The following is a 26,441-nucleotide window of genomic DNA, read 5'->3' on the forward strand; positions in this document are numbered from 1 at the left end:
TTCCTTTGGAGAGAGCTGCCCAAGAAAGTGGGATGATATGATTGATGATCGAGAGCTCCCCGGCGCAATTGAATAGCAAATCCGACGACTTGAAGCCTGCCAGCCTGATCATAATATTCTCTGGATTGGAACACAGGAAGCGCACAACATGTTTTCCAGAACCGTGCGCCGGCGCGCGCTGCAGCTTGCTCTGCGCAACCCATTAGCAACTACAAACACATCCGCACCCGCGACATCCCGGTTTCCTACCTCTATAATACAGCGACGGACCCTGACAAGGGCGCCGAAACCCGGCGATGGCCCCTTGATGGAGCGACGAGGCGACCGCGAGCTACCCCGTACGTCCACCACCCTAGTCTTCTTCTTTCTTGTCAAAGACAGGACCTCGATCAAGACCTAGCACTAACACAAAGCCACACCCGACAGACATAGACGACTACACCTTCCGCTGGGGCCGCTCCTTCCCCATCTTCGTCGTCCTCATCACCATCTCCTCGCTCGCCATCTTCAACTACCAGAAATCCTCGAGCCCCGTCGTGGCCTCGACCCTGTACGCCCTGCGCACGAGCCCCAAGGCCCGCGAGCTGCTCGGCGACGAGGTCTACTTCAAGCACCAGATCCCCTGGATCTCGGGCACCATGAACCAGCTGCAGGGCCGTGTCGACATCTCGTTCAAGGTCAAAGGCACCAAGACCGAGGCCGTCATGCGCTTCGCCAGCTTCCGGCCCGGCGCCAAGGCCATGTTCGAGACCACCGAGTGGAGCCTCCAGTTCCCCGACGGCAGCACCGTCGATCTGCTCGACGGGGCCGACCCGTTCAAGGGGCTCGTCGGTACGCCCATGACCGAGGAGGAACGCGAGGAGGCCACGAGGGGCTTCCGACAGCAGCTCAAGTAAGCATGTGGTGTGCAATGTTTAAAACCACGAGGTCGACAGCCTGAGTGAGCGGGCCGTAGACACCCAAAAAGTTAAAATTGTACAAATACGAATTCGGGGTCTCTGTGTTTCATGATGCAAAGTTACGTTACGTATGGGCATGAAGTAGGGGCGGCCAGCGGGAGTTGATCAATGATTCATTCATGTACAGAGGCGGCTGAAAGGGGGTCTCTATGACGATGCATAAAGCTCCCGTATCTCGTGGGCGTCCTGGTTATGTGTACAACATGTATATAATACAGACAGACATTCCCATATTTTGACATGTCGTCCTTCCCCCTTTCCTCTTTTCAGCGCCCACTCAGCCCAATTAAGCAGTTGCAATCTCGGTCGCCGCCGCCGTCGTAGCCGCAGCCGTACTGGCCAGCATAGCCTCCCCTATCGTGCCCTCCTTCCGTGCCTCCTTAAGCTCCAGATGCCGTAAACGGGCCTGCTCCAGCTTGGTCTCAGCCTCGGGGTTTCGCTCCATCAGAATCCGACGGGCCTTGTCAATGAAGGTCTGGGCCGGGGGTCCTTCTTGATGGCGTCGCTGATCTTGACGACGCAGCCCTTGGGGCCCGCAACATGGCCGGAGATGACGACGATACCCATCTCGTTGTCGACCTTGAGGACTCGTAGGTTCTGGACCGTCACGCGCTCGTTGCCCATGCGTCCCGGCATCTTCTTGCCCGGGTGCACACGGGAACCGCCACCTTGCGAGGGACCGGTGGTACCGATGGTACGATGGTTCTTGGAGTTACCGTGCGAGGCGCCCTGACCGCCAAAGTTGTGGCGCTTCATACCACCGGCGAAACCCATACCACGGCTGTTGGAGCGCGCGTCGACGAACTGGCCGAGCTTGAACCAGTCCGGCTGCAGCTGCACGCCGACCGGCAAGAGACCCTCCTCGGTCCGGACCTTGAACTCGGCCAGGTGCCGCTTGGGCGCCACGCCTTTCGCCTCGTAGTACCCCAGCAGCGGCGCCGTGACGTTGCCGGCGTTCTTGTGGCCGAGGCCGAGCTGGACGGCCCAGTAGCCGTTCTTGGCGCGCGTCTTGGCCGCGACGACCTCGACCTGCTCCATCTGCAGGATCGTGCAGGGGGTCCGGAGCCCGCCGACGAACATGGCCGAGACGCCCTTCTTGACCGCCAGCACGCCCGTGCGCAGGGGGTCGTCGCCTCCTTGCGCTTCAGCGCCGCCGCGGGGCCCGCCGTGGGCGCGGGCAGGCCGGACGAGACCTGGTTGAAGCGCGCGGGCCGCGCGCGCGAGGGCTGCGTCGACCAGCCGTACTTGACGCCGCGCTTGGCCGTCCGCGGCAGCAGGGCGTGGCGTTCTGTGAGGAGGATGCGGGTCGTGAGGACGGTGGTCGAGGTCGAGGGCGACGACAGGCGGGCCGCCCAGCCGGCTGGCAGTCGTGGTGCCATTGTTCGCTGGGGGGTTTGTGTGTGTGGTTGTTGTGGGTGGGGAGTTATTCGAGTTGCCCACGAGGAGTCGTTCTGCTCGTCGTGTAATTCGTTAATTCGTACCGTTGTGGCCTTATAGCTGCATTTCCCGTTCCTGTTTCCGTTTCCCCCGTGCCGAATTGGTGTGATGCTGCTGTCTGGCTGGCTGGAGCTGGAGCTTGGAGCCTTGTCTTGTGGTCGTCGTTTGGCCTGGGGTCGAATTCAGGTTGGAAAAAAATCGGGCGGGCCGCAGCTGGCAGCTGCTTCCCCGGAACTTTTTACGGCGGGCCAGGTTGACCATTAACGCACTTATCAGCCAGCTCTCACCCAAAGCCTCACTCAGAAAACGGTGCACAGCTTTTCTCACCGACTCACCCTCGTCGTCTTCCGATTTTTCAAATACTGGTCATTTACTTAGTTCGAGTCATTCCTTTTGGTCTGGAAAAATGGTTTACTATTTCACCTCAGCGGCCGTCACCCCGTCGGCCTATGTCTACGTCGGCAAAGACAAATTTGAGAGTAAGTGAGCACAGTCCATGCCCCTCACTCAGGTCTTATACGACGAGATGTACGGCAGATAACTGACTTTGTTTGTGTACAGATGAGGAGTTGATTGCACATGGCTGGGAGGAAGATGTCTGGTATGTTTTGTCCCTGACTATTGACCTTAAAAAAATACATGTACTTATCAGAATTACAGGGTATGAATGAATGCATATTTGCATGCACTCGCCTATGTTTGCTGCCAAGAGATAAGCGAAGGGGAAATGCTTATAATGCGTTATATAAATAGTTCCACGCCGACAAGCTCTCCTCCGCCCACATCTACCTCCGCCTCCGCGAAGGCGAGACCTGGGACGCGATCCCGGAGCCGCTCGTCACCGACCTGGCGCAGCTGACCAAGGCCAACTCGATCGAGGGCAACAAGAAGGACAACGTGACCATCATCTACACGCCCTGGTCCAACCTCAAGAAGGACGGCAGCATGGCCGTCGGCCAGGTCAGCTTCAAGGACCCCCGCAAGGTCAAGCGCGTCCTCGTGCCCGAGCGCGAGAACGCCATCATCAACCGCCTCAACAAGACCAAGGTCGAGAAGCACCCGGACCTGCGCCAGGAGAAGGAGGACCGCCAGAAGGAACTGCGGAAGCGCGACAACGCGGCCGTGCAGGCCAGGGTAAGCTCAACCCTCCCCCTTCCCATTCCCATCTTTATCCCATTCTTGGCCTTTCTCGCCACTACCCCTTTCTCTTGTTTCCATACGCATAAATCTCTTTCGAGGGGGGATATAGAGAGGTTATAGTGAGTATACTGAGCATTTATCTCGTTTTGCAGAAGAAGGAAGAGGCACGCATCATGAAAGAGCGAGCCGAGAAGAAGTGGCAGAAGGAGCACGCCTACGACGACATCTTCTCCGAGGAGAACATGGCCCAGTCTAGCAACCAAGATCGCGGTTCAGACTGGGAGGATGACTTCATGTAGACATACTGTGTCAAGCTAGACCAAATACCATCAGGCCCCAAAGGAATAAATAAAGTAAAAAGAGTATGCATCCGTCACGTATATTGGACCTAGCTCATCCAGCAATGTTTCATTAAAATCAAGGTATATTGAGCGAGTATTTAAGGGGGTTTGGCAAGGGAATCATTATTCTTTCTTCTCCCACTTGCAACTGCGGCACGTTGTGTTTACTCCATCTACACGTCAATCGACTCATTAAAACGTAAAACGCCGTTATTCTTGAGGACGCCGTCAACGCCCTTCGGCATGCGCGGGAACGGATCGGCAAGCGGATGCATCTCTTGAGGTAGCTCGGTCGACTTGTCAATAACCAAAGCCAGTCCGTTAGACTTGATGGCATCGACCAGAGCAGGGACCATATCCTACACAGGATCGTTAGTCGGAGTAGCAGGTATAATATAGCAGTGGAACTTACAAGGAGGCGAGAGCAACATATCAGGCCCATGAAGTTGTTGTTCTGCGCGATCCTGACCACCTCCTTGATGGACGACGTCCTTCTCCCGCTGGTCTGAATCGCGCTCGGCGCAGGCATCGCGTCCTCCTGGCCCAGGTCGTTGCAGAGGAAGACGGGGAAATTCGGCTGCTTCCAGTTAAGCGTCGTGCAGAGTGTTGGGTTGTATGAGCTGAAAACCACAGACCGCACCACATCAGGGGCTTGAATCTGCGCGCGCTGAGCTCGAGCATGGTCGAAAACCACGGTCAAGATGGCGTCGACAAAAGTGTTCACATCAATAGCTGGCCCCAATCCAAGAACTCGCTCTTCATCTTCTGAAGGGTACATGGTTTGCAGGTTGACATGCATGCCCTTTGGCAGCAGTGTCAATGCCTCCTGTAACGAGACACCAGCAGAAGCTAGTATACGATGTACATCAGCAATGTTCTCCATTGGTTGTGACGGCAATGTAGCAATATGGCCTCTGCTCGGACTCTGCATCGTGACTGTACCGAACTGTGCATAGGACAGGCGAGCTACAGGCACCTCAACTCCTCCACAGTTGATATGCCATGTTGGCCACAGGACGGGTACGCCGTCACTGGTGTGCTGGACAAACAGCTGCACGAAATCGCCAGAAAGACTAGAGCCCGTGACAAACGTATTAGGCTGTCGATCGACTTGACTAGTCGCTTTCCAGTAAGTCTCAAAATCGGTAATCTCAAGTGGCATCCCCTGGAATGGCTTGATAACTTGCGTATTGAAGCTGATTTGACCAATTGCACGAAGCCGGGGGTCGAATAGGGGTAGGCAGCATCGTCCAGACCTGCCCAATACCGCACGGAATGTGTTAGGCAGTGCCACAGTCTTTGCAATAACTTTGGCACCGTAGGCAGGGAAGACATCGAAATCAAGGGTGAAGGTCTCGAGATCCTCCACTTGGAAGGACACTAGCCGCGTATCTTCCTGGAATGGGAGAATGATGTTCTTGGGAATAAGATCGGAGGCTTTGGATGAAATGGTAAGACGTGAGGCAGGGTATTTGCTGTCCTGGAAGAACACTAGTGGCTGGTCCTTCAGCTGCTCGAAGCTGATTTGAACCACCGTCTTGGTGTCCAAGAAGTTGTGGCCGTATCGCCGGAGTGGTATGATTGGTGGAGGGAGTTCGAGGACAGGGATAGCGTCGACGTCGAGCGACATAGGCACTGGCCCGCTGCTCATCATTGGCGCAAGATGCGCCTGCAAGCCATTCGGGCTCTTCTTCTTGCTCTTCAGGAATTGCGACAGCAACTGCATGCATTCCAGGTGACCCTCCCACGCGGCATAGTACATGGCCGGTAGGTCCTTCTCGTCGTGGATGTTCGCATCTGCACCAATATTGAGCAACTCCCGCAAACATGGGACATTGCCCTCGCTCGCAGCATGCACTAGAGGCGTCCATCCGTACAGTTTGTCGATTTGGTCCAGATCAGCGCCATGCTGCTTCAGGAGCATGAGCAGTTGAGGGGTCTGCCCAGAACGCGCCACTAGATGTTGCGGGTACAACCCCTCGGCATCAGGCAAGATTTGAGCCCCATTTCGAAGAAGAAGTTCGACGATTTCGAGAGACCCATGCTCGCAGGCGAGATTGAGCGGCGCGTGATCCGTATCCGATTTCGGGTCCAACCGGGAAGAGGTCGCCAAGAGTCGTTCAACACATGCCAGATGTCCGTGGATGATAGCGTGGATCAGCGGAGTGAAATTATCGTGGTCGATCAAGTCAATAGTTGTCGGGTCGGCTGTGAGTACACAAGTCAGCAAACCTCAAGTAAGCCAAGCGCTGTTTGCTCCTTTGTTTTCAGACATACCTTGGAGGAGAGCATCGAGCATGTCCAACCGCCCATGCATACTCGCATAGTGCAGTGGAACGCGGCCATAAACATCGGTTCGATTTACAGCCACGTTGCCCGAGAGACCGACGCCCAGGACAAACCCATTGCCATATATTGTTGCTTGGTGCAGGCAGTTCCGTTCATTGATGTCATCCTCCGACTGGATGTCGACCAGACCCGTCTGCAACAGGAGTTCCAGTGATGCCTGCGGCGCTTCATGTATAGAAGCCAGGAATGTACGTGTGATTCGTTCCATCAAAGACATTTCCGCAACAGGCGTCGAGTCCGCTGTACTCCTCATCCTGGTGAGCAAATCTCGCAGCGAATCGAGATTGCCAGAGATGGCAGTGTCGAGAAGTAAGGAATCTGCATCGCCCTCGTCGGTGCCCAGGAGATGCTGGCTGCTGATGATGTGTTCCGGTCGTTGTTCGAAGCTCACGTTGTCGCCCTCTGCCCAGGCCCCAAGCTCCTGCAAACTTGTCGTGGCCTGATCCGAGAGCTCGCTGATGACGGTTGCATTGAAAAAGGGTTGTACCTCCACAGCTCGAGAAAGGTAAAGTTCCTTCGTCTTAGATTTGGATGTCTTGTCCCATTTCTTCAAGATTTTGGAGAAGGCAGTGCCGTTGATCTCAACAAACTGCTGTAGCTTGTTAAGGTCATTGGCAAACTGCTGGAATCCCTCCTGCAACGTGGCGAATTTCGTGGAGCTTCTCGAGACTCCTTGGCGAGACTGCAGCACTCTTTTCTTGTCTAACAAAGTTTTCAGGCGGATTTTGAGCTATAGATGGATAAGCATCGTGTGGAGATGGCATCGGTACTGCTGCACACGTCACTTAGCTTACCTCGGCTTCTTTCTGTAGATAGAAGACATTGACTTTCTCTAATTCTCGTTCCTGACTTGCATCAGCAAGGTTCCGAAGGACGCTCATAATAGAGCGGAATGTGATCCATCATACCAACTGGAAGAAGAACTTGGCCCTGTTCGCTTGCAAGGCCGACTGCGAGTCAATGGGCGTGGTAGGGCGGAGAGGGTCATTTTGGGCCGCGAGTTTGGGTGTGGCCGACAGCTTCTTGATGAGCTGCGAAAGAAGGATTATTAGTGGCTGGCTTCCAGGGTCGAGAGAGGAGTTGTAGGGGCCGGTGGATCAGCGTCCTTCTGGTACATCGAGCTCAAATTTGCTTTTCCTCGGTACCAGACTTGGCTATCTGAGAAGAAAGCCAGCAAAATAAGGGGGATGTCGACAGTGACCTACCTTCTTGAGTGCCTTGTAGTTCACGAAGCTGGCCGCATATTCTGGGACTTCAAGCTGGCGCTTCTGAATTTGCTTACCGAACTTCCTAAAATGGAATCAGTGACCCATGTTCGTAGAGAAAACAGACTGCAACGTAGGAAAAGAATAAGCCACAGCCGGGGCGCCATGACCAACTCAGGGTTCACTCACATAATGTGATGTGTGAGCCAGCAGTAAGCCTGAGAAGGCTGCTTGCTTTAGTTAATCGCTTGGGATCGGCAGCAGTGGTAAGTATATCAATGGACGGGCTGAACGAATTAACCGCACGGGTGACCGACGCGGATTCGGTGGCACCAACGTAGTACCTGGAAGATTGGTAGGGCTCCGTCCTCGTTTTTTGGGGCAGATTTGTTCTCGTTCCGCACGGAAATGATACTGAAGGCGCCTGAACCCAAGCCACTCAGGCTGCTGCGATGTGTTGTTGGTCAGAAAATGCATTCCAAGGTTCAAACAGCGAGGATAGTGAACGACAAAGGCACGTGGTGTCCACTGTTGGTGAGTAGAGGCTCACGGCCAAATACGAGTATACACGATGGATGGAGCCGAGGCGGGATACCTGAAATGGGTGCCCATGTGCCTGCCAGGTATGTCATGTGCCGGCCCATCTTACTATATCCATACTCGGGACAGGCAGGCAAAGCAAGCAATACCCAACCCCGATCCGGTCTAGCATTGCAGAGCGTGAGGTTCCCCCATTCTTCTCTGGTATGTGCAAATAACATAAGAAATAGCAGGAGCAATTGTCGTACCTTTTTCTAGACCTGATCTCAATCTCTGGATTGACCAGTGCTGTTGGAGAGACCGACAGATACAGCGGAAAGGGACTTCGGACCCGAAGTGACTGTTTTTCAAGCCAATCTACACGCGTCAAGTTAGGTACGACCCATGCAAAATGCCCATGTAAGGCCTGGAGAACGAAGACGAATGACGACAGCCATATGGTAGGTGGGGGTCAGTTGGGATTGGGATGTGTGACGACAGCTCGGTGGTGCGCCGTATCCAGTAAAGGCTGGGAGGGCCGAAATGAGACCCTGGGACAGGATGTGCTGCGGCTGCATACAGGGGCATGTTTAATAGGTGCTCGTCAAGGGGTTCGCAGATGGACGCGGGGGTAGTGTTTGTCATGCTGGACAGCCTGACCTGTATAGCTATGTATACAAGCCGTCTTGGTCTTCGGCTAGATGTAAGATGACTGGGAACAATGGGTTTCTTACAGGGACAAATGAAGACCGAGCAGCACCAGCCCAAGCTTAGGCTTGTAGGTGTATTGAAGTAAGGTTCGATAGGTGATGTTCCGGCAATTCAAACCGATGCTTGAATAAGAATGTACATCGGGCCTGGAGACGAGTGTTACTAGACAGGTCGCTTATATGTTCCATAAGTAAGTCTGTAGGTAAGTATGTAGTTCATACGTACGGCAAGGTATATCCTGGTGAGCAGCACAGCAGATTTGCCGGTTGGTTTGCTCACTTGAACTGATCCTTTACAATACTTCAAGATGACCAAGGCACTCGAGAGCACCGGACCTTTTAGGTTGGGGAAAAGTTCTTTGAATCTGGCAAGTCCAGATTCGATGGTGGGGTTGGTGGTTTGCGCAGGAGGGGCCCAAAGCATAAACGGCGGGTGCTTCCAAAAGTAAGTAGGCAGTAGCAGTACGTCCAGTAGTATGCCGCTTGAGGTGTGGGACGCCGCAATTCAAGGCCACCCAGAAACAACGTGACGATGGACGAGAGTTGCTTGTCGAGTGCTTTTTCTTCTGCTTTGCGGGCGCAGAACCAGGGCAGCTTGGATGCTAGGTTGAGACCTTGAACCATCAGCCTCTCTCTCTGTCTCTGTTTTATCTGCGGTATCCAAAAGCTAGGTCTAACCCAAGTAGCTTCCTTCGATCCGATCTTGGCGACTATTACTCGTCATACACATGGCACGGCTACTTGGTCATTTTCACTCACAGCAGAGAACGAGTAATCCCCCGGGCCCAGAAGAAACAACCCCTCAATTCAGTCCTTTTCCATCACAAGCTCGCCCGGATTGTCGAAGGCAGACCATCTATAGGTAGGGCCCCCGCTGTTGCACACCTAGCTGTTGTGATTCCGGACAGGGGACGGCCAATCAAATGTTGTATCGCGAGAACGTGGTCGTTGGCATAGGCAAGGCTGAAAAACAAGGACCCCTGTTCGCTGCAATGCCGCGCGCATGGGCTTGTTTCCGGTGGATGAATGAGAAATCGAAAAATTGCGAGGCTATTCTATTTCTATCGGCCAGGTATTACGTCGTACTGCTATTCCCAGTTTAGCGAGACGTGTGGGCCCGCCGCCCGATGCTACCTTAGCCCCATGTATAACCGGATTATGTAAGGTTAGCCATTTCGAGCCGTTCCACCTCATTGCCAAGTATTCCTCATGCAGACGGCATGGCCTGTATGCCGTTATCCGTCCCCCCAAGCCGAGCCTCCATATGCTTGTTCCGTTTGACGTCGGATCACATTGGTTTCTGATTGCGTAGTAATTGTCTGATAAGCCGTACACAGGTATTGGAAGCATACTTGTAGCGACCGATTGCTTGGCGTCTGGTGACTCAGGCGAGACGGAGTCCAGGGGCTGACATATTCCCATGTCGAACAGATAGAACCGAGTGGTGACTGGTAAGATCGCCCTGAATGGCCTCTAACCAAGTTGCCGGATCAGCCTTAACGGCTGTGATACGAAGGCGGCGGCGCGGACAAGGAAGGAGACTGGTTACTATCGCCGCCGCCATCCCCACGGCCCTCCTCCACCGCCGCTGTCGCCTTCTGCTGTCGCTTTCTCGCCCTGATCTTCCCGAGCGCCCCGGCGAGCTTTGTGCAGATGGTATAGACGATGAGTCCCAGCCAATAGAGCTCCCAGAACAAATAGGCGCACCCGCGAAGGCACAGCTTGCGCAGGCTGCGGTCCTCGAGCTTGCCGTCCAGCCATGCCCTGAGGTCCCGGTGGGCCTCGATGCGCGGCGCGATCGAAAGGATCCAGGGCAGCCCTAGAAGAAAGTGGGCGACAGGTAGCCCGAGGCCCAAGGAAAAGCCATGTACGATCTCTTCCTCACTCATCGCGGCGGGTTGGAGGAATGCTGCTGGAGAGTGATGCGCTTTAGATGTGTGTGGGCGTGTGAGTGTTCGGCTTGATCGTTGAGCAGCTTCCAAACAATAGAGCGACCTTCTGACTGTTACCTCGACTGCCGTAAATGATGCCTAGTTTTCGGTAGTAAGAAGATAACAGGGCAAACTGGTATAGTAATGCGGACGAGTAAGAACGGAAGTGAAGTGTATTTATGTAATTCGTTAAATATCTGGTTTTCGCCGATAGTATCAATGATTGATTAAGGTATACTGTAAACCAGGACACAATATGCGTGAAAAGCCTATTCCTAGTGATAGCTTCTCGCGAGTCTATTTAGTTGCGCATGTGCTCCATTGCACGACCACTATGTTAAGAAAATCTGCTCTAGAGTGCGTCTATAGTTTGGAGGGTTTCGGCCACGCCGTGCAACCCCCCTTGACCTAATACCAGTGATCGTTGGAGATAGACGCGGCCTAATGGTGTTACTCAACCATAGGCATTGGCACTTCAGGAAAGGGGACGCGAAGTAGAAGCCTGATCAAATTGCTCGAGGTCTGCGAATATAGACGGATAAGACAAATCCCATCACACAATTTTCCCTGGTGATATAGTTGTGCAATGTATAGATATAGCTATCGGATATCTTGTCGATGCTTTCCATATGGTAATGCATGACTATAGTACTGTCTGAATACACGTAGATACACCATACATGGTTTTCAGAACCCAGTCCCAGTTTGCTCCATTTAGCACCAATAAGAACCCAACATGTCGAAAGATCAGCTCAGAAACCTCCTTTCCGCTTCGCCTTCTTCTTAGGTCTTTCCGACCCGGATCTCCCACCAAATAACCCGGGAAGAGGCTGCGACATGCTGACCGCAGAAGGCCGGACCACCGCATTGGGCGGCAGCGACGACTCCTGCAACGGCTGGCTAGCCTGGCTACTGAAGAACTTCGTATCGGCCGCCGGCTGGGTCGACCGGAAGGACTTATTGACCTTCCGCTTCCGTTCCTGCTCCGCCTCCCCACTCCAGCCGAAGCAGGGCCTCGCCCCTCTTGCGCTTCGTCGCCTGCTTATTCTGCTGCTTTACCCTCCGCAGCATCCCTTCGGTGACTTCCGTGTTGATGTCCACACTCCACACATGATCCGTAGGATTTTGTCCAACTACCCAAGTCGATGTCCGTTGCGCCGGCTTCGGGAGTGTCGGTTTTCCGCTTCCCGTATACGCTCTGATCAAAGCCATGGCGCGATCCTCTCCATTGACGGACTCTGACTGGGCTTGTTCAACTGGCGCAGAAGACATGGGTGTGGCTGATCGACTACTCATCTGACTGCTCATGGCTATGCTCTCTCCTAGCGCAGGCGAAGAGCGGATGTCTTCTGATACGGGTTCGGGTAACTCGAATGCGACAACATCCCGGAACATTATTCCAAACAGTGATAAGAAGCCCTCACACGCCATGCTGCGCAGAAGAATCGGCGTCATGCCATGCTCAATACTATAGGGGTTCCTGCCTTCAACGAAACTGGAGATCTCGGAAAATATATCGAGCAGACTACGCTCCTGATCCAGCGTCGCTGCTTGCCGTGGCCGGGCTATACTTGTGACATGTAGCCCTGGGTTTGTGCCCTTTAATCCTTCAATCTCTGCCTGCCACTCCCTGCTTGCAGCCTCGAGGTCTGCGGGAAGCTTGACATCCTGGACGATTTGGAGTCTATTCGTAGCAAACAAAGGTTAGTATGATTCGGGACGCAATTGTGGCGAGATACTTACATTGTCTTCAGAGGCAGCTTCTTTGCCTCGGTTGCCTCCTGGGCGGTGACGTACACCGGGTCGAACGGAGCTGCGCCGTATATATCCATATCGACATCCTTGCTATTGTGCATATGAAGTAAATCGAGTGAGGTTTGCCGCAGTAGGTCGTGGAACTGCTGCACGCGCCGACGGATCATCTCTCTGGGTGGCGGTGGCTTCAAATCATTTCCAGCTGCAATTTGGAGACCTTCTATTCTATAGCGGAACTCTTCAAGAGCGTCTGGGATAATGAAACGCTCGGCCAAAGAGCGTACAATAGTCCGTTGTCGCTGATTCTTCGGTATCAGGTCATCACCACCTGCGACAGGGAGTAGTCGAGGCGTCGACTTCAATCCGGAACTCCGTCCAAGAGCGCAATTAAGACTCAGGTCAGCTCCAAGAAAGAAAATCTGATAGTATCGCCTAGTCAGTTTAGCGAACAAGCGATCTTCGTACATCAGGGTGGTATGTTGACGGGGTGCCGCAAGCACAGGACTCAGACATAGCGTCTGCAACCGAAGTTTCCTCTTCCTTGGCCCATTCAGTGCCAGCATATCGCGGTGACACACGATTCTTTCAGGCGACCTCTTGAACTTGGTTACGCAGAAGACGTCAACCCAGTTGCTGCTTCTCGAGTAGAGGTGCGCTAGGGAAGTGCACTGATTTGTTGAACACGGGCCGGGTGAAACAGCGAGTTGTAAATCGCCAGGTCTTGCGTCTCTCATATGCAGCGTAGAATGTAGGATGAGTGCTCTCTTCACGACTTTGCTGCTGGAGGGAGACTCGTTCGAAGAGAACAAGCCACACACAAATAATGTTGTCGTGGTAACAACGAAGAAATAGCGTGGATCGCCAGGGTCGACATGGACGTCGAGAATGCAGTTGTCAGATCCTTCAGCTAGCAGGGGAAGGTCCGGCATGAAAGTATCGGAGTTGAGGTCCAGTATGCAAAGTGCTTCCTGATTGCAGAGCAGCAATGTAGATGAACGTTCAAGGGGAGGATACGCCGGTCGTGCTTGCTCATCAGAGCTTCCTTCGTCCTCCGACCCATCACTGAGTTCGTCCACTAGATTCCCGACCCAGGATATTCGATGCCATCGCGGTTCAGCCGATGGCCTCTGGGCTATAGAGCTCCGTACACCCTTTCGAATACTGCCGCACTTGACCAAGTGCTTCTTCGGCCGTTTGTTGGCTCTTGATCGCAAACCATTCACGTCCCAGACGGTCCATCGGCCTCCCTCGTCGATGATGGCCAATTGAGGTGGCTGGGATTTGATACCGGGGTTGAATGATACATCCGAATGGGAATCACACCCAGTGTGATGCTTCGGCACCGTGAATAACAGGTTGGGATTCACATGGGAAGGCGCATACGAGCCGTCCCCGGTGAAGGTCTCGGGATCCACTGGTGCCTTCTGGTATTCTGGTCGAAATACACTCGTGCCGGTGTGTCGCTGTACCAGCAGCCACCGTACAGGCTCGAACCTCCTCAAGCTAACCACCGCCTTGATGCGAAGAATAACACCGGTTTCTTGGGTCCAGAATGTCTCCTGAGGCTCTTTCCGGCCCAGCAAGTGAAATAGGGTTGCGCCGTCGCCATTGAGCGCCCATCCTTCGAGCTTGGGCCTGACAAATCGAAGCACATCGCTCGCCGACCCAGCAGCCATGGCAATAAGGGGAACTCCATGTACGGCTGTGGCGCTGCGCATATCAGCCATTTCGCCAATAGCAAGCTGCGTCGATTGGCAAGAGGCCCTCTCGCTGGTGTTTCGACGAGATATCTCGGGAGCAAGTATACTGCCCAGGATGTCATTGCCCAGGGCGGCTTCTGGGTGGTTCTTCAGCAGCCATTTCTTCTGCTGTTGAGCAACATGCCAATTCCGCCCAGTTGGCAATGCGTCTACATGGTGTGATCCAGAAAACCACTCTTGGGCAGGAGTGATTGACTCAAATCTGGGAGCTATGGTTTTTGTTAGCTGATGCCGACTACTCCTATCAATGCGGCTGGTTCGCGACGGGAATACGCACCATTGGGATCATGGTTTCTTGCATATTGCCAGCCCCATTCTTCCGCCTGTTCATCTCCAAAGCTGGAGTATGTCGGACGTCCTGGGTGGCCAAATGAAGAGGATTGAAGACGCCGTTCAGCCATCCGGCTCGCCCAGGTCGAATTTCCGCTCTACTATCAACCGATTATGCCGGTACATACTACGACACAGCCAGAGGCGAGAAACAAGAAGTTGGGCAAAGAGCGCGCGCGCGGAGGAGGGAATAATCGTCACAATATGTAAGTATGCAGGGTAGCAATTCGGCGGCGGGACGGAAAAGAACGTAATCTCCGTACGAAGACGGCTCAACACATGGAGGTCGACAATGGATGGTTTTTAAGGTGATAGGCTCAACTCAAGCCTTTAATGGGAATAAGCAAAGTTCTGACAGGGTCCACTGGGAACTGCATTGCTGGCGCTGGTAAGAACTCTGTAGCAGCAAAGGTACCCCACAGCGCACTTTTGACCCCTGCCCCCAGCAACGCCATAGGCTGGAGGGGACCAGTTGGGCATTCGACGTAAACAAACTCGAGTATGCGAATTCTCATCACAGCCAAACCAACCGCAAGAAGACCGCCACCACGTCGTCGCGTCAATCTACAACCTACTCGCCTCGCTGCAATAGAGACTACCGAACATCCCAATGAGTCGCAATCGCTTTAGAAGCTCCCAACAGGACACCATGGCGTCAGTCTTCGAGCCGTCCATGTCGTCGAGCATGCGAGGCCAACCCCCCATGTCGGCCATGGCGCCGTCATTGGCGGATCAGCTCCCGAGTATCAATTTCGGCTTCGACGACCTGCGCGACCGCATGGCTAAGTTCAGCGCGCGATTTGACACATTCATCGAGCAAGGCCGGAAGCGGGTGCTGGAAGAGCGCAACCAATTTCGCATGAACGTCGCAGAACTACAAGGTTCGTTCTACCCCAAGACGGGAGCGCCGGACACTTCCCAATACCCCGCGCGCGCAATTCCGTTCTACCAGGCAAGATAAGAGGCAGCCCCTGCTAACATACGAACCACTCTACAGAGGACCAACGGATGAAGAAGAAGGACATGGAGATCCTCCAGCTCAAGACCAACACACACCAACAGACCATCTCCAAAGAGGCCGCCGAGACGCGGGAGATGCAAGCGGCGATCGCGTCCCTAACCCAGCAACGGGACAAGAACGCAGCGCAGCGCGACAATCTGAAGCGGCAAATCAAAGAAACGCAGGCGGAGATCGACGCGCGACTGGCAGCGCAGCAGGCGCACGCGGCGCGCATCGAAGCACAGGCGCGGTTCAACGTGCCGGAGCTGGACTTCTGGATCTCGAACCTGTGCCTCAAGATCGAAGGGGCGGGGCAGACGGACCGGCTCAAGTTCGTGTACACGCACATCGACGACCGCGACTGGGAGCGCGAGGCCTGGTTCGAGCTGTGCACGTCGTCGCGCGACTACGACGTCCGGCACTGCCGGCCCAAGCTGGAGCGCGAAAAAGTCGAGCGGGTGCTCGAGAGGGTCAACGAGACGAGGGAGCTGGCGACCCTACTAAAGGGGATGCGGGAGCTGTTTGTCGAGGCGGTAAAGTCTTAGGAGGAGGAGAACACGACCGACGCTTTAAGATACCTACTACGATTTAATGAGAAATGATACCACTTCACACTGGGGCTAGCCATGCTTGTGGTTGTGGCCAAAGTGCGTCTTTACAGAAGTCTACTGATTTCCATTTCACTACATGCCCCGTTCTGCACATATCTTAGACGAAAGACAGCCCAATCTAGATATAAATATTCCGTTAGAAGATGTTTAATCTTCGGACGTAATATTATCATCTCTGATCATAGCCAAGAGGTAGGCACAAACGGTCGAAAGCTGTGTGCTCTGAGCGCATCTACTCGAAGATATTGGGTCGATGCGCTTCCTCAGGGAATCAAGAATACGAAAATAACCGACATTGAATTTCTAGGCAAATGATCCTATACAAAGTCTTGGTTGCGTGAGTCTGCCATGCGCCTCGGAAAGGGGTGCTTTAGCAATAGATAGGAATTTTGCAGCGAAGTTGGGCAGCTGGCCCCAGCTGGGTTCCGACCAAAAAGCAACCAAAGCGCGCCGCCCCAGCACCTGCAACAACCTCTCTACACGTCTCATACCACTTTGGACTTATACCAGACCTCTGTGCCAACCATACGACTGTCACGAAACCACACATAGTCTGAAAACTGGGCGTCTATACATTCTCCCCAGGAACCGAAGATGGCACCCCCGGCAGGCAGCCATGAGAGCGAGAAGCAGGCCGCCGCCCAGCAGGCCGTGGACATTTTACATGAGATCTCCACCATTCTGGTAAGTCCGTCCCTCAGGGTTTCTCCTATACGGAAAGAGACCGTGCCCGCCTGAATTACTTGGTTGATTATTCTAACCTGACTTACGCATGCAGAACTGTCATCTGGACCGTAGAACGCTGTCCTGCTGCATCTCCATGATCGAGAACGGTGTCAACCCGGAAGCATTGGCAGTAAGTGAAGTTTCCCCCTTCATTCTCCGGGCATTCTACGCTCTACTTGCCTTGCGCAGAATAGAAAAACCCCAGCAAGGCCGAGTGGGATATAGAACTGATCTCTCTTACTCAAATTTCAGTCCGTAGTACACTTTCTGCGCAAGGAGGCCCAGAAGGAGAAGTTCAAGGCCCAAGATGCGGACCGAGACGCTCGGGCTGGATGAGGGTGAGAAAACCAACAGACTGCCGAACTAGGTCGGTTTCTACAGACACACATCTTGTTTCATGAATATTACGATAGATGGATGGATTGCCGGCGTTTTCTCTTTTACAGTATTGGTCATTTTGTACGACAGTGGCGTTTTTTCGGAAGTGGGCGACACGGTCGTTCGATGATAGCATGGATGCACGATGGAAAATACGGTCAGACTTCGGTCCGTTAAGCACACATCATGGCTTGCGTAACGTCGTTTCGTTCTATTCAGCCGCCTGCATATTCGGCCGAAATACTGCATATGTATGTAGATGGAGAAACTTGTATTTCCACCGCGCCCAGTTTATGCACATATGTACGTGCAAGCTCGCACTAGATATGCAAGCCAGAGCGATCTCATCGTGCCAAGAGGGTGAGGATAGTGAATGTTCCCGGGGATCGATCCGATAGGGGTTTTGCTTGTTCTCGGCCTGTTGCTTTCGTTCTCCCCTGTCCTTGTTCATTCGTTGGTCGCCCTTCTGGTCTTTAGGGGCTGAGTCTTATATCAAGCATGCCAACCATGTATGCAGGCTTCGCACCTGGCGCCCGCGCTGAGCACCAGCACCGAGCACGAGCAGAAGCAAATGCAGTGGTATCGCGGTAGTCGGCAATCAGTACTCTGAGCACCATGGGGGCCTTGATTTCCTAAATCGCCGTGGATGTCGCAAGTAGTGATGGGGGAGGTGGTGTGTGGTGGTGGGAGAATGGTTCGGCCATCGTGCGTAAATTGGGGTCTTGGTATGCAGTTCTCTTCTAGCTAAATGGTTTCCGAAAATTTATACGAAGGGGAACTCATGAGGTCGTGCAAACATGAGTAGGCATTCGGAAATGTTGCTGTGTGCGGTGGAATTTCACTGCTTGTAGCCGCTGCTTTTGCCTGGTTTGCCATGACAGTTTACCTAATCAATGCAACTCATTGAGTAAGATCTGGTCATTTCCTCAGGCATTTTTTTCATACCACTGAAACGCCAGATAATACCGATAAGTAAAGCGTACTCTGTATTCACTAAAAGGGTACGTCTGAGGAGAGAGATTCGAAACCAAGCACCATTGCCCGTCTCGTTACTTCTCAGTGTGCCGTCCTGAGGATAGTATCAAAGAGCACTTATCAGTGGAAGTCGCCTCCAGGGGATTGTTCATCTAATGATGCTGTTAGATGAGATACTTCCAGTCTCGTGTCGCCCTGCTACTCCAGGCCAATTTCGTTGGTGTCCATCTCATTCGTATTTCCTTTGCGCCAAACAGAAACAGACTCCGAAGCATGCAAGACCTTAATCCCAGTAAACAGTTACTCCAAGATCAAATAGACTCGCTGATGCATTGCAATTCGCCTGATACCGTTTCCCGTGATCATGTTCTTCTGTTGGTCATATCGTTACCCACTGGTACTATCGATGTCCGAAAAGACTAATCTCTTCTTCGTCGTCGTCATCGTCGTCATCTTCCATCTCATCATCCACGGTGGACGCGGTTTCGCCATCAGATTCGGACTCGGCATCCTGGTCCTCGTTGGATTTTATGCTCCGGGGTACTCGACTCCAAAATCCTATGAAATCTCCGGCTTCATCATCGGAGTCGTCCGCGCTCGCTTGGTGCGTCCCCTGGCGCATACTGCGCTCAGCAGCGTGGGAGGGGGAAACCGACCGCACCAGTCTTTCCTGCAGCACGAAGGAGCCAAGGTCACGGGGGTCCGTGCCGGAATTATCGATGCCATGGTCTAAAAGGTTCGAAGAATGCCGCCGCCTCCTTGGGATATCGCGAGGAGCCAAGGTTTGATTTGTACTGGTAGACGGGTTGTCGCTTTGAGGTTGTTCGGAGGTTTGTGGTGCCGTTATTGTATCAGCACCACCCGCCAAGCTTTGCCCACTATCGACTCCTAATATCTGGAGCTCGGAAGTGTTATAAGAACGGCATACAGCGCATTTCAAGCCTAGCCAGTGGTATTCGGTTGTCGTCCTCGCCGAGCAGTCGTTGCATAGCACAACAGCTCGCGTATCCTGGAACTTCTCGGGCATTGGCTGCATTTGGATGGCTATATCCAGATTTCGGAACTGTGTTTCCATGTTGACGACACTCTTGCTGCAGATCGGGCACTTGTATGCCATCTTGATATGCTCTTCGTAGCAGCCTCGATGCATCGCGTGACCACATCTCATGAAGCACACCGGCTTGGGCGAATTGAACATATAGTCGCTACAAATCGGGCAGTCGCAATCTAACGACCGTTCTATGCACCTGTGGTCGTTTTCTAGATTGATCGCCAAGCATGCACAACATTTCTACAAGTTCAGTTAGTCGATGTCCGTGTAGATTTCCGGCCAGCACTTACCTTGCAATGGAAGAAATCTTTCCCAAGACCTCGACCAATCCTGCAGATGCCACAATCGCCGCAATGGTATATGGATTTGTCCGGGTCGTTGTTCCATAACTTACAGGTCGAGCAGTAGTACGAGGCAGCAGACTCCGCGCAAACTATGCAGACCTCGCCAGCCTTTTGAGCCGTCCCGCAGAACATGCAGAGCATGTTCTTGATGTCCTTGGCAATCATCTCATGGTCTTCCTCTTTGTCGTGGCAGAACCTGCATACATACCACCGATTGCACGTAGAGCATTGCGACTTCACGTTCCTTTTGTAGTGCTCGCACCCAAGTGGCCGAAATTGCGAATCTTCCTCGCCTGGCTTTAACGGAGCGAACTCGGTCTTAACGTCTGACTCCGTGAGGGTGAACTTCTCCGTGGGGCGTGTTTCGCCGACGTTGCCTTGCCAAAATTTGAACGAATCCAGCATTCCTTGTGGTGATTGTGTCTGCTCCCAGCTCACGCCGCTCGAAGGCGTAAACGGCCTGTTTGCCTGAATAACGATTTGCGACTTGGTGTAGCCTTCCATTAGCAGCTCATGCATTAGTCGTGCTCGTTCCGGTGCAGGTATGTTTTTGCTCTGAATCTCCAAGATGCGTCTTCTTAAAGCGCCCATGCCATCGTCTGCTGGCAGGGGCTTCCGTGGGTTGGGTGTGGTCGCTGCCACCGTAGGGGCAACATCGGACTGTGCAGGGCCTAAAGTACCGGCAGCCGGAGCTGGTGAGTGCCCTTGATCCGATGGTTCGGCACTGGGAGGTGGTGAGTGTTGCTGTGAGCCCATGGCTGCGATAGCCTGTAGGGAGTCTGCCGCCACATTTTGTGATGTGGTCGGCACAGGTTGCCGCCGATATTCAGTCGCATCGAACACTTCGCTGTCCATGTTGGGGGTGACGGAGCTTCGTGACGAAGGTGGCTGAGAGGCGCTATCCTCTCCGTCATCTCTAAAGTACGAGTCCTCCTCTGTTTCGGAAATCACATCCTCCTGGCTAGGTGGCCGTGCTGTATCCTTGCGGCTCGGTTTGGGGGGTGTACGTAGTTCGGGTTCGCTGGAGAGACTCGAGAAAGAGAAGCGTCGGACTTGTCGCAGGGCCGGGGCGATGATGAAGTCGTTTACCATGGACGACATTGCAGGGCCAGGGCGGCGTGCAGCCAAGCAGCAGCTGGGCAGCTGGGCAGCGGGCAGCTCGGCAGTCGTCTGGAGGGGTTACGTACAGCGTAATGCTACTTATGCAAGGTCGGACGAAATAGTCGAAGTAGAAAGTGGGTAGGTCAGGTCGTCACGCCATGTAGCACTGTTGGAGGTATGTAGTCGGCCTGGGATGAAGAAAAAGATATCTAACGGATTGCCGAAGCCCAAGGTGAGACAGGACTTTAAATAACACCGATGGGCTTTGGGCAGCCAATACAGTATATCAAGCACTGAGATGTCTGCTGGTATGTGAAAGCATGGTCGTGTGATGCTTCAAGGGCAGAACTGAAAGAATATTGGTTTACGACCTCAAGGAGTCCGGTCGATTAAAGAACGATCCCGGTTGACGATGACATGTTGCGTGGGGACCGCAGGCTCGATTCGTACGGTACTTTAGGGGATGTGCTACGATGCCTCTAACAATTATGGCGCTAGACTCGCAAAACTCGGCGCTAGAAGCCCAGGAGGCATGCACAGCCAAACAACGCGGACAACAGAACAGAGCATGGGCGAGGACAGGGAGCGCTATAGCGGTACCGAAACCAGCCAGAGCCAGCCCTCGCAGTCCGCCCGTGCACTCAACCCGGAAACTGGGACCACCATCCGAGGGCCAGCACACAACCACCCGACCCAGTCCCAGACCCAGTCCCAGTCCCAGACCAAGACCGGCCAGGGAAAAAGCTTGGTGTTCTATTCTCGTGTGCAGCCTGCAGTCAAAGCATATTGCAAAACACCCCGAATACGGCATTCCCACCTACGTAGTCGATTAGCCATTGGCTGCCGCGGACACGGAAGGCGTCCTGGGCCAGCTAAGCTTGCTGGAACGAGTCCGACCACCAGCCGTTAGGGACGTCACACTTATCGTCTTCAACACCTTCAGACCGACGCTGCACAAACCTTGACGGCCAGCCATACCATCATACCATTATGGCAAACCTCGAGATCATCCATGCCTACCGTCATCTGTACAGAGGACTGTTGCATGCGGTGCAGTATTCCAAACCCGCTCGCTATGTGGCTTGCCACCAGCTCAGAGCTGCCTTCCGAGAGGACGGGGCTGTTTTTGATTCCAAGCGAGTGTCGAGAACTGTGGCTTTCCTGGATGCAGCTGCCAGGTCCCGAGGTCCTGAACATAAGGTTCTCAAGAACCTCTTGATGATCGCCTATCACCGTGTTCACGACCGTCCTCAGAGCTGGAGGCATGTAAAGCTCGAAGCCCAGCGGGGGAAGAAGGAGTGAGTAGACACAACCCCCCCCCGAGACCCCTTCTGAGCTTTCACTGACCAAGTGTAGCACCGAGTTTGCGAAGCATGCCTGCGCAACGGCTTACAAGCATTACGATATGACAGTTGCTATGCTAAATAAATCCATGGGTCTTTGCTTGCGGTAGTTAACGCGTCTGTTTATCCGCGGACCTTCTCGAGCTCGGGGCAGCGGTTATGCGAGAAGTCCATGTGGCATTTGAGAGCATTGCCTTTTGCCAGCCTGGACAGCCTGGTTGATCCCGGGTACGAGGTCGCAGATCAGCCTATGCGGATAGACCCGCGGTACGCAAAAGTGAGACTATTGTGTGTAGGTCCGCATGGCCCTGAAAGCTGAGGCTGGCTTCAAACGCTACTGCTGCGAGGGACGCAGGCACCAAAGCCATTTCACCAGCCAATAATTTTGTCTCGCAGCATTGGGCTGGCTGTTGGGTCTCAACGACAGTAGGGATTCGGATCGACCAAACAGAAAACCCCAAGCAGCATACACGAATTGGGAGCAGAAGCGTCATATCACGCAGCAGACAAACATACAACTCGCCCTGGGCCTTAATCTAAAGCATTGCGGCCATGGCGTCGCGTCACCGTTCTAACGAAGCTGTGTAGTCTTATCAGCTGGCACGTCGGGGGTGATATACCCTGCGGCCGCCTACGGATTGCCAAAGTATATACGGAGGACGGGTGGCTGGCTGGAAGGCACAGAAGATCTGCCTACATGTATTTGATTCGCCGGACGATGGCTCTGCCGCTAGTAAGCGGCGATCCCTCCGAAAGATGTAAATGAGGCGCATTACGCCTAATGACGTTGATTGGACATGGGACCAATGGTTGAATTACACCAGCATCTGTATTTGGAGGCACTACTATATGCGAGGCTCACATGTTTGCCAAGGTGCAGCGCAATGTTGCTGTTCGGAAATACAGGAGGAGCTTTGGATAGCTGAGATGGCATATTCCAAGTCAGATGTATGTAGCTGACCTTGCTTGCTTGGGCCAGTGTCCACAGACATCTAGATCATGTAGAAACGGCAGACGGGAGAGAAGCCGGGACGGTAGAAGCTGCGTTGAAACAGTAATATGGGGTAAGCCAGCTAGCAGAAGCCGGTAATAGCACACATATGGAGCTGATTATCACACGAGTTTCACTCTTAACTACATGTAAGTACCGCTTCCCAAGCAAGCCTCCTCCAATAACTGCAGTTTGCCTGCTTGACTGTTTTAGAGCCCATTCATGTCGGCGTTACTCGCCCACATGCCTAACGAGGTAGCACAGCAAACCCGGCCCATTCAGGGTCGCTGGCCAGCCATCCACAGTGGGGACGTTCAGCAGCTGTGCAACCAGAGCGCCCCGCCTGCTGCGACACCATTACAGCCAAGAAAGGTATGGGAGTTAGGGAGTTTGGGGGTGTTAAGGGTGGCAGGTGGCAGGAAGGGAAAATGGGCAGACCCAGCGAACGAACGACTTTTTGAGCATTGCACCGGATCATCATCCAATACTCATGTATCAAAGATTGCTTTTTGCAACCCGATCACTGTGAGAGAGAGAGAGAGAGCATTAGTGCATAAGGTAGGTATGTATATGTACCATGCAGGGTGCTACATCCGATTAATCGAGAAGCATTGCATTTGATGTAAGTCAAATCGACTTGTCTCTGTCTGTCTGTCTGTCTGTTTGTACTTAGATGTATTAAAGACCTAGCATGAGCCACTCTCCATCTCGATGCTACCTGCAACGCTTGAACGCCCATGCCCACCTCGCGACCAAGTCGGTATTGAACAGCACAGCTCCAGCGCCTGAACCACCAAACACCACCAAACATCCCAAGTCCCGGACTTGTTCCCCTTTGGCCAGCCTAGGCCAGCCAACCCCGCAAATCGACCATTGAACTTTCCACGTTGGGGCTTCCGTCTCGAGTCAGGCTACTCCAATTGGCCCTACGTTCAGCATCTCGTTCCGTATGGATATGATCTGAGCTCCCACCTATTGCGTGTGTGCTATCGCAGTAGTCCCTTTGTTTCGAACTTGGGGACAGGATCGAATTTACCTACATATCTTTCTCGCGCCGTCCTGCGACCCCGCATCTAACCTTCTCTCTCTCCATATCCAATCGTCATTCACCTAGGAACATACAACAACTACAACTTGATGGCACAGCTCTTGCGGGCCGCCACCATCACAGTATCGCGACCTCGCTGATGACTCTGGTCCTCGACTCGAGGCCACTGTCTGAAGCTCCCGCAGTATACTTCACAGTGTGCTGCTGCTGAACGTATCCGACCAACACCAAAGAACACGCGATTTTGGAGATCAATCCTTGGGGAAAGAGCGTCTGCCGCGAAAGAGAGCCATGCCAGTTGAAGTCAAGTTCCAAGATGTTACCAGCGAACCGATTCGGGCCCGGACCATGCCTCCTCAGCTCAATGCCAACACCAACACCAGCAGCGAGAAGCAACGGAGGTGGATAAAACGGTACCGGACCGAGGTCTCTGCGAGCTCCGCCAGCGTACTATCGACCATCACAGCCTTTCCCCTCGACAGCGTAAAGACGCGTCTCCAAACATACCCGTACAATGGCTTTCTGCATTGTGTTCGCTCCACCTACCAGTCCGAAGGGGTTCGTGGCTTCTTCCGGGGTAAGACAAATCAACGAATGCTTTCTCATAGCATGATTCCAGTGCCCCCAAAGGCATTGCGCGAATGCTGTGTTACACAAAGTGGTGCCATGGCTGACGATCTATGTGCAGGTGTGACGGCTCCTTTGGCCAGTGTGACGCTCGTACGAACCGTGTCTTTTTCGATATACCAACGCTCCAAATACGTCTACTCGGACTGGATGGGGAGAAACTTCGGCTTCTGTCCGCTTGAACATGTCAACAAGAACGGCGCCTATCCCACGCTGGGCACGATTGCCTGTTTTGGTGCCGCTGGTGTGACTGCTGGGTCCGGCATAACGTTCATTGCTTGTGAGTGGACATGGTAGAGACACTTTCGCGCTCTCCTGACCGGCTGCTGACTATATTCGTCCTGCTAGGTCCATTCGAGCTCACCAAGCTCAGCGCCCAGGTGTCTGTACTCATGGCCAATCAGAAGAATGTGGATCCTCAGCGACAAGCCATTGCCATGAGCTATCACAATAAGGGCACGATTCAGACCCTGCGCAACATTGTTAAGCACCGCGGCTTCAGCGGCATGTACACCGGCTTGAACTTGCATTTGAGTAAGTTGCCCAAAGTCTGACCAAAACACTCAAGCCAACCGGGTGGTTCTGACAGTTCTCACTAGTGAGGGACTCGCTGGGTACTGGCATATACTTCGCTACATACGAGAGCAGCAAGCAGCTGTTGACAACATTCAGCGGCACAAATGCTCACAAGAATCCGATTGCCGTATTGGTTGCCGGAGGTCTTTGCGGTATTGTATCTTGGGCACTGATATGTGGGTCACCCTGATTCCCCCTTTCTGCCCCCTGAGGAACCTAGAGTTCCATTGCGGTGGAGCGCGGTCTGAAACGAAACAAGAAATAAGAACGACAACTGACCGCTTGACTATATTTAGATCCCATCGACTCGGTCAAGAGTATTTATCAACGTAATGCCTTGATGTACTCGAAAGGTCAAACGGTACCCATCCCGAAGATCCAATTCTTTAGGCGGGACATGTACCGGGGCCTTGGTGTCTCGATGGGCCGGTCCGCCGCGGTCAACGCCGTCTTCTTCTCGGCCTTTGAAATGTTCAAGAAGAAGATCAATCTCATGAAGGATTTTGATGACGAGTAACGACTATGAGAGATGTTTCCACGCCACTGCTACCCGATGTTGGGTCTTAGTGATGCAGGGCAATTGCTGAAACATCAACGGATCACACTTTGACAAACAGTTTAGCATATGGCGGGGCGTTTATTTTTTTTTTTTTTTTTTCCTCGCAGCAGGATGGATTTCCTGGGACGGGAAACCTGGTTTCACTTTTCAGGATTTGTTATGATGAGGGAAAGGGTATGTACATATGATATGGGCTGCAATCACATGGACAGGTAAGGGTATATGCGCAGACGTGAGATATGGCTGTGCCTCCAAATTTTAGGGCAGAGGACTATTGGGCCAACACCAGATAAGGGCCGAGCCAAGATGGCTTGAGCCCGAAGAAACCATACCAGATCAAAGTAAAGAGTCTAGGCAATAAGTAGGACCACCTCAATAAATGAGAGAACAGTCAAATCTAGTCTGCCCCCATTGAAGAGTCTCATGTGTCATATCTCAAACAGATGTAGCCTGTATCAATTCATTGCATTCGACTCGACCGGGGCGCGAAAGTGTCCTTTGGCCGCCTTGCGCATAACCACTCACTCCAAAGTCATGCTGCTCTATCCTGTCATTACCGTGGTGCTATGCCGGGGCGGGGGGGGGAGAAGAAGAAGAAGCGAAAGGAAAACAAGAACGCCCTGAAATTCCATACATCCTGAACGCCGGTCTCTTCCCAATGCGCAGTGCTCCCTT

General features: G+C 53.3%; 11 protein-coding genes across 11 annotated transcripts; 6 read left to right on the plus strand and 5 right to left on the minus strand.

Annotated features, from left to right (window-relative positions):
• Positions 1-148: 148 nt before the first annotated feature.
• Positions 149-896, plus strand: PG986_009832 (uncharacterized protein; the record flags this gene model as incomplete). The annotated part of the gene is made up of 2 exons (XM_066846054.1): positions 149-338; positions 427-896. The coding sequence occupies 2 exons, from the start codon at positions 149-151 to the stop codon at positions 894-896; spliced, it is 660 nt and encodes a 219-aa protein (XP_066698452.1).
• Positions 897-1,245: 349 nt separating this feature from the next.
• Positions 1,246-2,657, minus strand: PG986_009833 (mitochondrial 54S ribosomal protein uL3m; the record flags this gene model as incomplete). Its single annotated transcript, XM_066846055.1, has 3 exons — positions 1,246-1,419; positions 1,476-2,410; positions 2,639-2,657. The coding sequence occupies 3 exons, from the start codon at positions 2,655-2,657 to the stop codon at positions 1,246-1,248; spliced, it is 1,128 nt and encodes a 375-aa protein (XP_066698453.1).
• Positions 2,658-2,802: 145 nt separating this feature from the next.
• PG986_009834 (uncharacterized protein) lies at positions 2,803-3,835 on the plus strand (the record flags this gene model as incomplete). The annotated part of the gene is made up of 4 exons (XM_066846056.1): positions 2,803-2,875; positions 2,958-3,037; positions 3,150-3,530; positions 3,689-3,835. The coding sequence occupies 4 exons, from the start codon at positions 2,803-2,805 to the stop codon at positions 3,833-3,835; spliced, it is 681 nt and encodes a 226-aa protein (XP_066698454.1).
• Positions 3,836-4,050: 215 nt separating this feature from the next.
• Positions 4,051-7,908, minus strand: PG986_009835 (ankyrin repeat protein nuc-2; the record flags this gene model as incomplete). The annotated part of the gene is made up of 7 exons (XM_066846057.1): positions 4,051-4,236; positions 4,290-6,085; positions 6,155-6,956; positions 7,021-7,071; positions 7,135-7,257; positions 7,432-7,516; positions 7,769-7,908. 7 exons carry the CDS (start codon positions 7,906-7,908, stop codon positions 4,051-4,053), a joined length of 3,183 nt encoding a protein of 1,060 aa, XP_066698455.1.
• Positions 7,909-10,156: 2,248 nt separating this feature from the next.
• Positions 10,157-10,549, minus strand: PG986_009836 (uncharacterized protein; the record flags this gene model as incomplete). The annotated part of the gene is made up of 1 exon (XM_066846058.1): positions 10,157-10,549. One exon carries the CDS (start codon positions 10,547-10,549, stop codon positions 10,157-10,159), a length of 393 nt encoding a protein of 130 aa, XP_066698456.1.
• Positions 10,550-11,548: 999 nt separating this feature from the next.
• PG986_009837 (uncharacterized protein) lies at positions 11,549-14,507 on the minus strand (the record flags this gene model as incomplete). The annotated part of the gene is made up of 3 exons (XM_066846059.1): positions 11,549-12,275; positions 12,335-14,315; positions 14,384-14,507. The coding sequence occupies 3 exons, from the start codon at positions 14,505-14,507 to the stop codon at positions 11,549-11,551; spliced, it is 2,832 nt and encodes a 943-aa protein (XP_066698457.1).
• A 578-nt stretch (positions 14,508-15,085) lies between these two features.
• PG986_009838 (chromosome segregation protein Spc25-domain-containing protein) lies at positions 15,086-15,981 on the plus strand (the record flags this gene model as incomplete). The annotated part of the gene is made up of 2 exons (XM_066846060.1): positions 15,086-15,317; positions 15,434-15,981. 2 exons carry the CDS (start codon positions 15,086-15,088, stop codon positions 15,979-15,981), a joined length of 780 nt encoding a protein of 259 aa, XP_066698458.1.
• A 660-nt stretch (positions 15,982-16,641) lies between these two features.
• PG986_009839 (uncharacterized protein) lies at positions 16,642-17,109 on the plus strand (the record flags this gene model as incomplete). The annotated part of the gene is made up of 3 exons (XM_066846061.1): positions 16,642-16,731; positions 16,826-16,903; positions 17,026-17,109. 3 exons carry the CDS (start codon positions 16,642-16,644, stop codon positions 17,107-17,109), a joined length of 252 nt encoding a protein of 83 aa, XP_066698459.1.
• Positions 17,110-18,526: 1,417 nt separating this feature from the next.
• PG986_009840 (CHY zinc finger domain protein) lies at positions 18,527-20,622 on the minus strand (the record flags this gene model as incomplete). Its single annotated transcript, XM_066846062.1, has 3 exons — positions 18,527-19,331; positions 19,374-19,417; positions 19,468-20,622. The coding sequence occupies 3 exons, from the start codon at positions 20,620-20,622 to the stop codon at positions 18,527-18,529; spliced, it is 2,004 nt and encodes a 667-aa protein (XP_066698460.1).
• Positions 20,623-21,612: 990 nt separating this feature from the next.
• PG986_009841 (uncharacterized protein) lies at positions 21,613-22,075 on the plus strand (the record flags this gene model as incomplete). The annotated part of the gene is made up of 2 exons (XM_066846063.1): positions 21,613-21,920; positions 21,979-22,075. 2 exons carry the CDS (start codon positions 21,613-21,615, stop codon positions 22,073-22,075), a joined length of 405 nt encoding a protein of 134 aa, XP_066698461.1.
• Positions 22,076-24,295: 2,220 nt separating this feature from the next.
• On the plus strand, positions 24,296-25,724 carry PG986_009842 (uncharacterized protein; the record flags this gene model as incomplete). Its single annotated transcript, XM_066846064.1, has 4 exons — positions 24,296-24,911; positions 24,980-25,165; positions 25,231-25,383; positions 25,504-25,724. The coding sequence occupies 4 exons, from the start codon at positions 24,296-24,298 to the stop codon at positions 25,722-25,724; spliced, it is 1,176 nt and encodes a 391-aa protein (XP_066698462.1).
• Positions 25,725-26,441: the final 717 nt, after the last annotated feature.

This window comes from Apiospora aurea (genome assembly GCF_038362705.1).
Source record: "Apiospora aurea strain CBS 24483 chromosome Unknown utg000006l_segment0_segment0, whole genome shotgun sequence".
Lineage (NCBI taxonomy): Eukaryota > Fungi > Ascomycota > Sordariomycetes > Amphisphaeriales > Apiosporaceae > Apiospora > Apiospora aurea.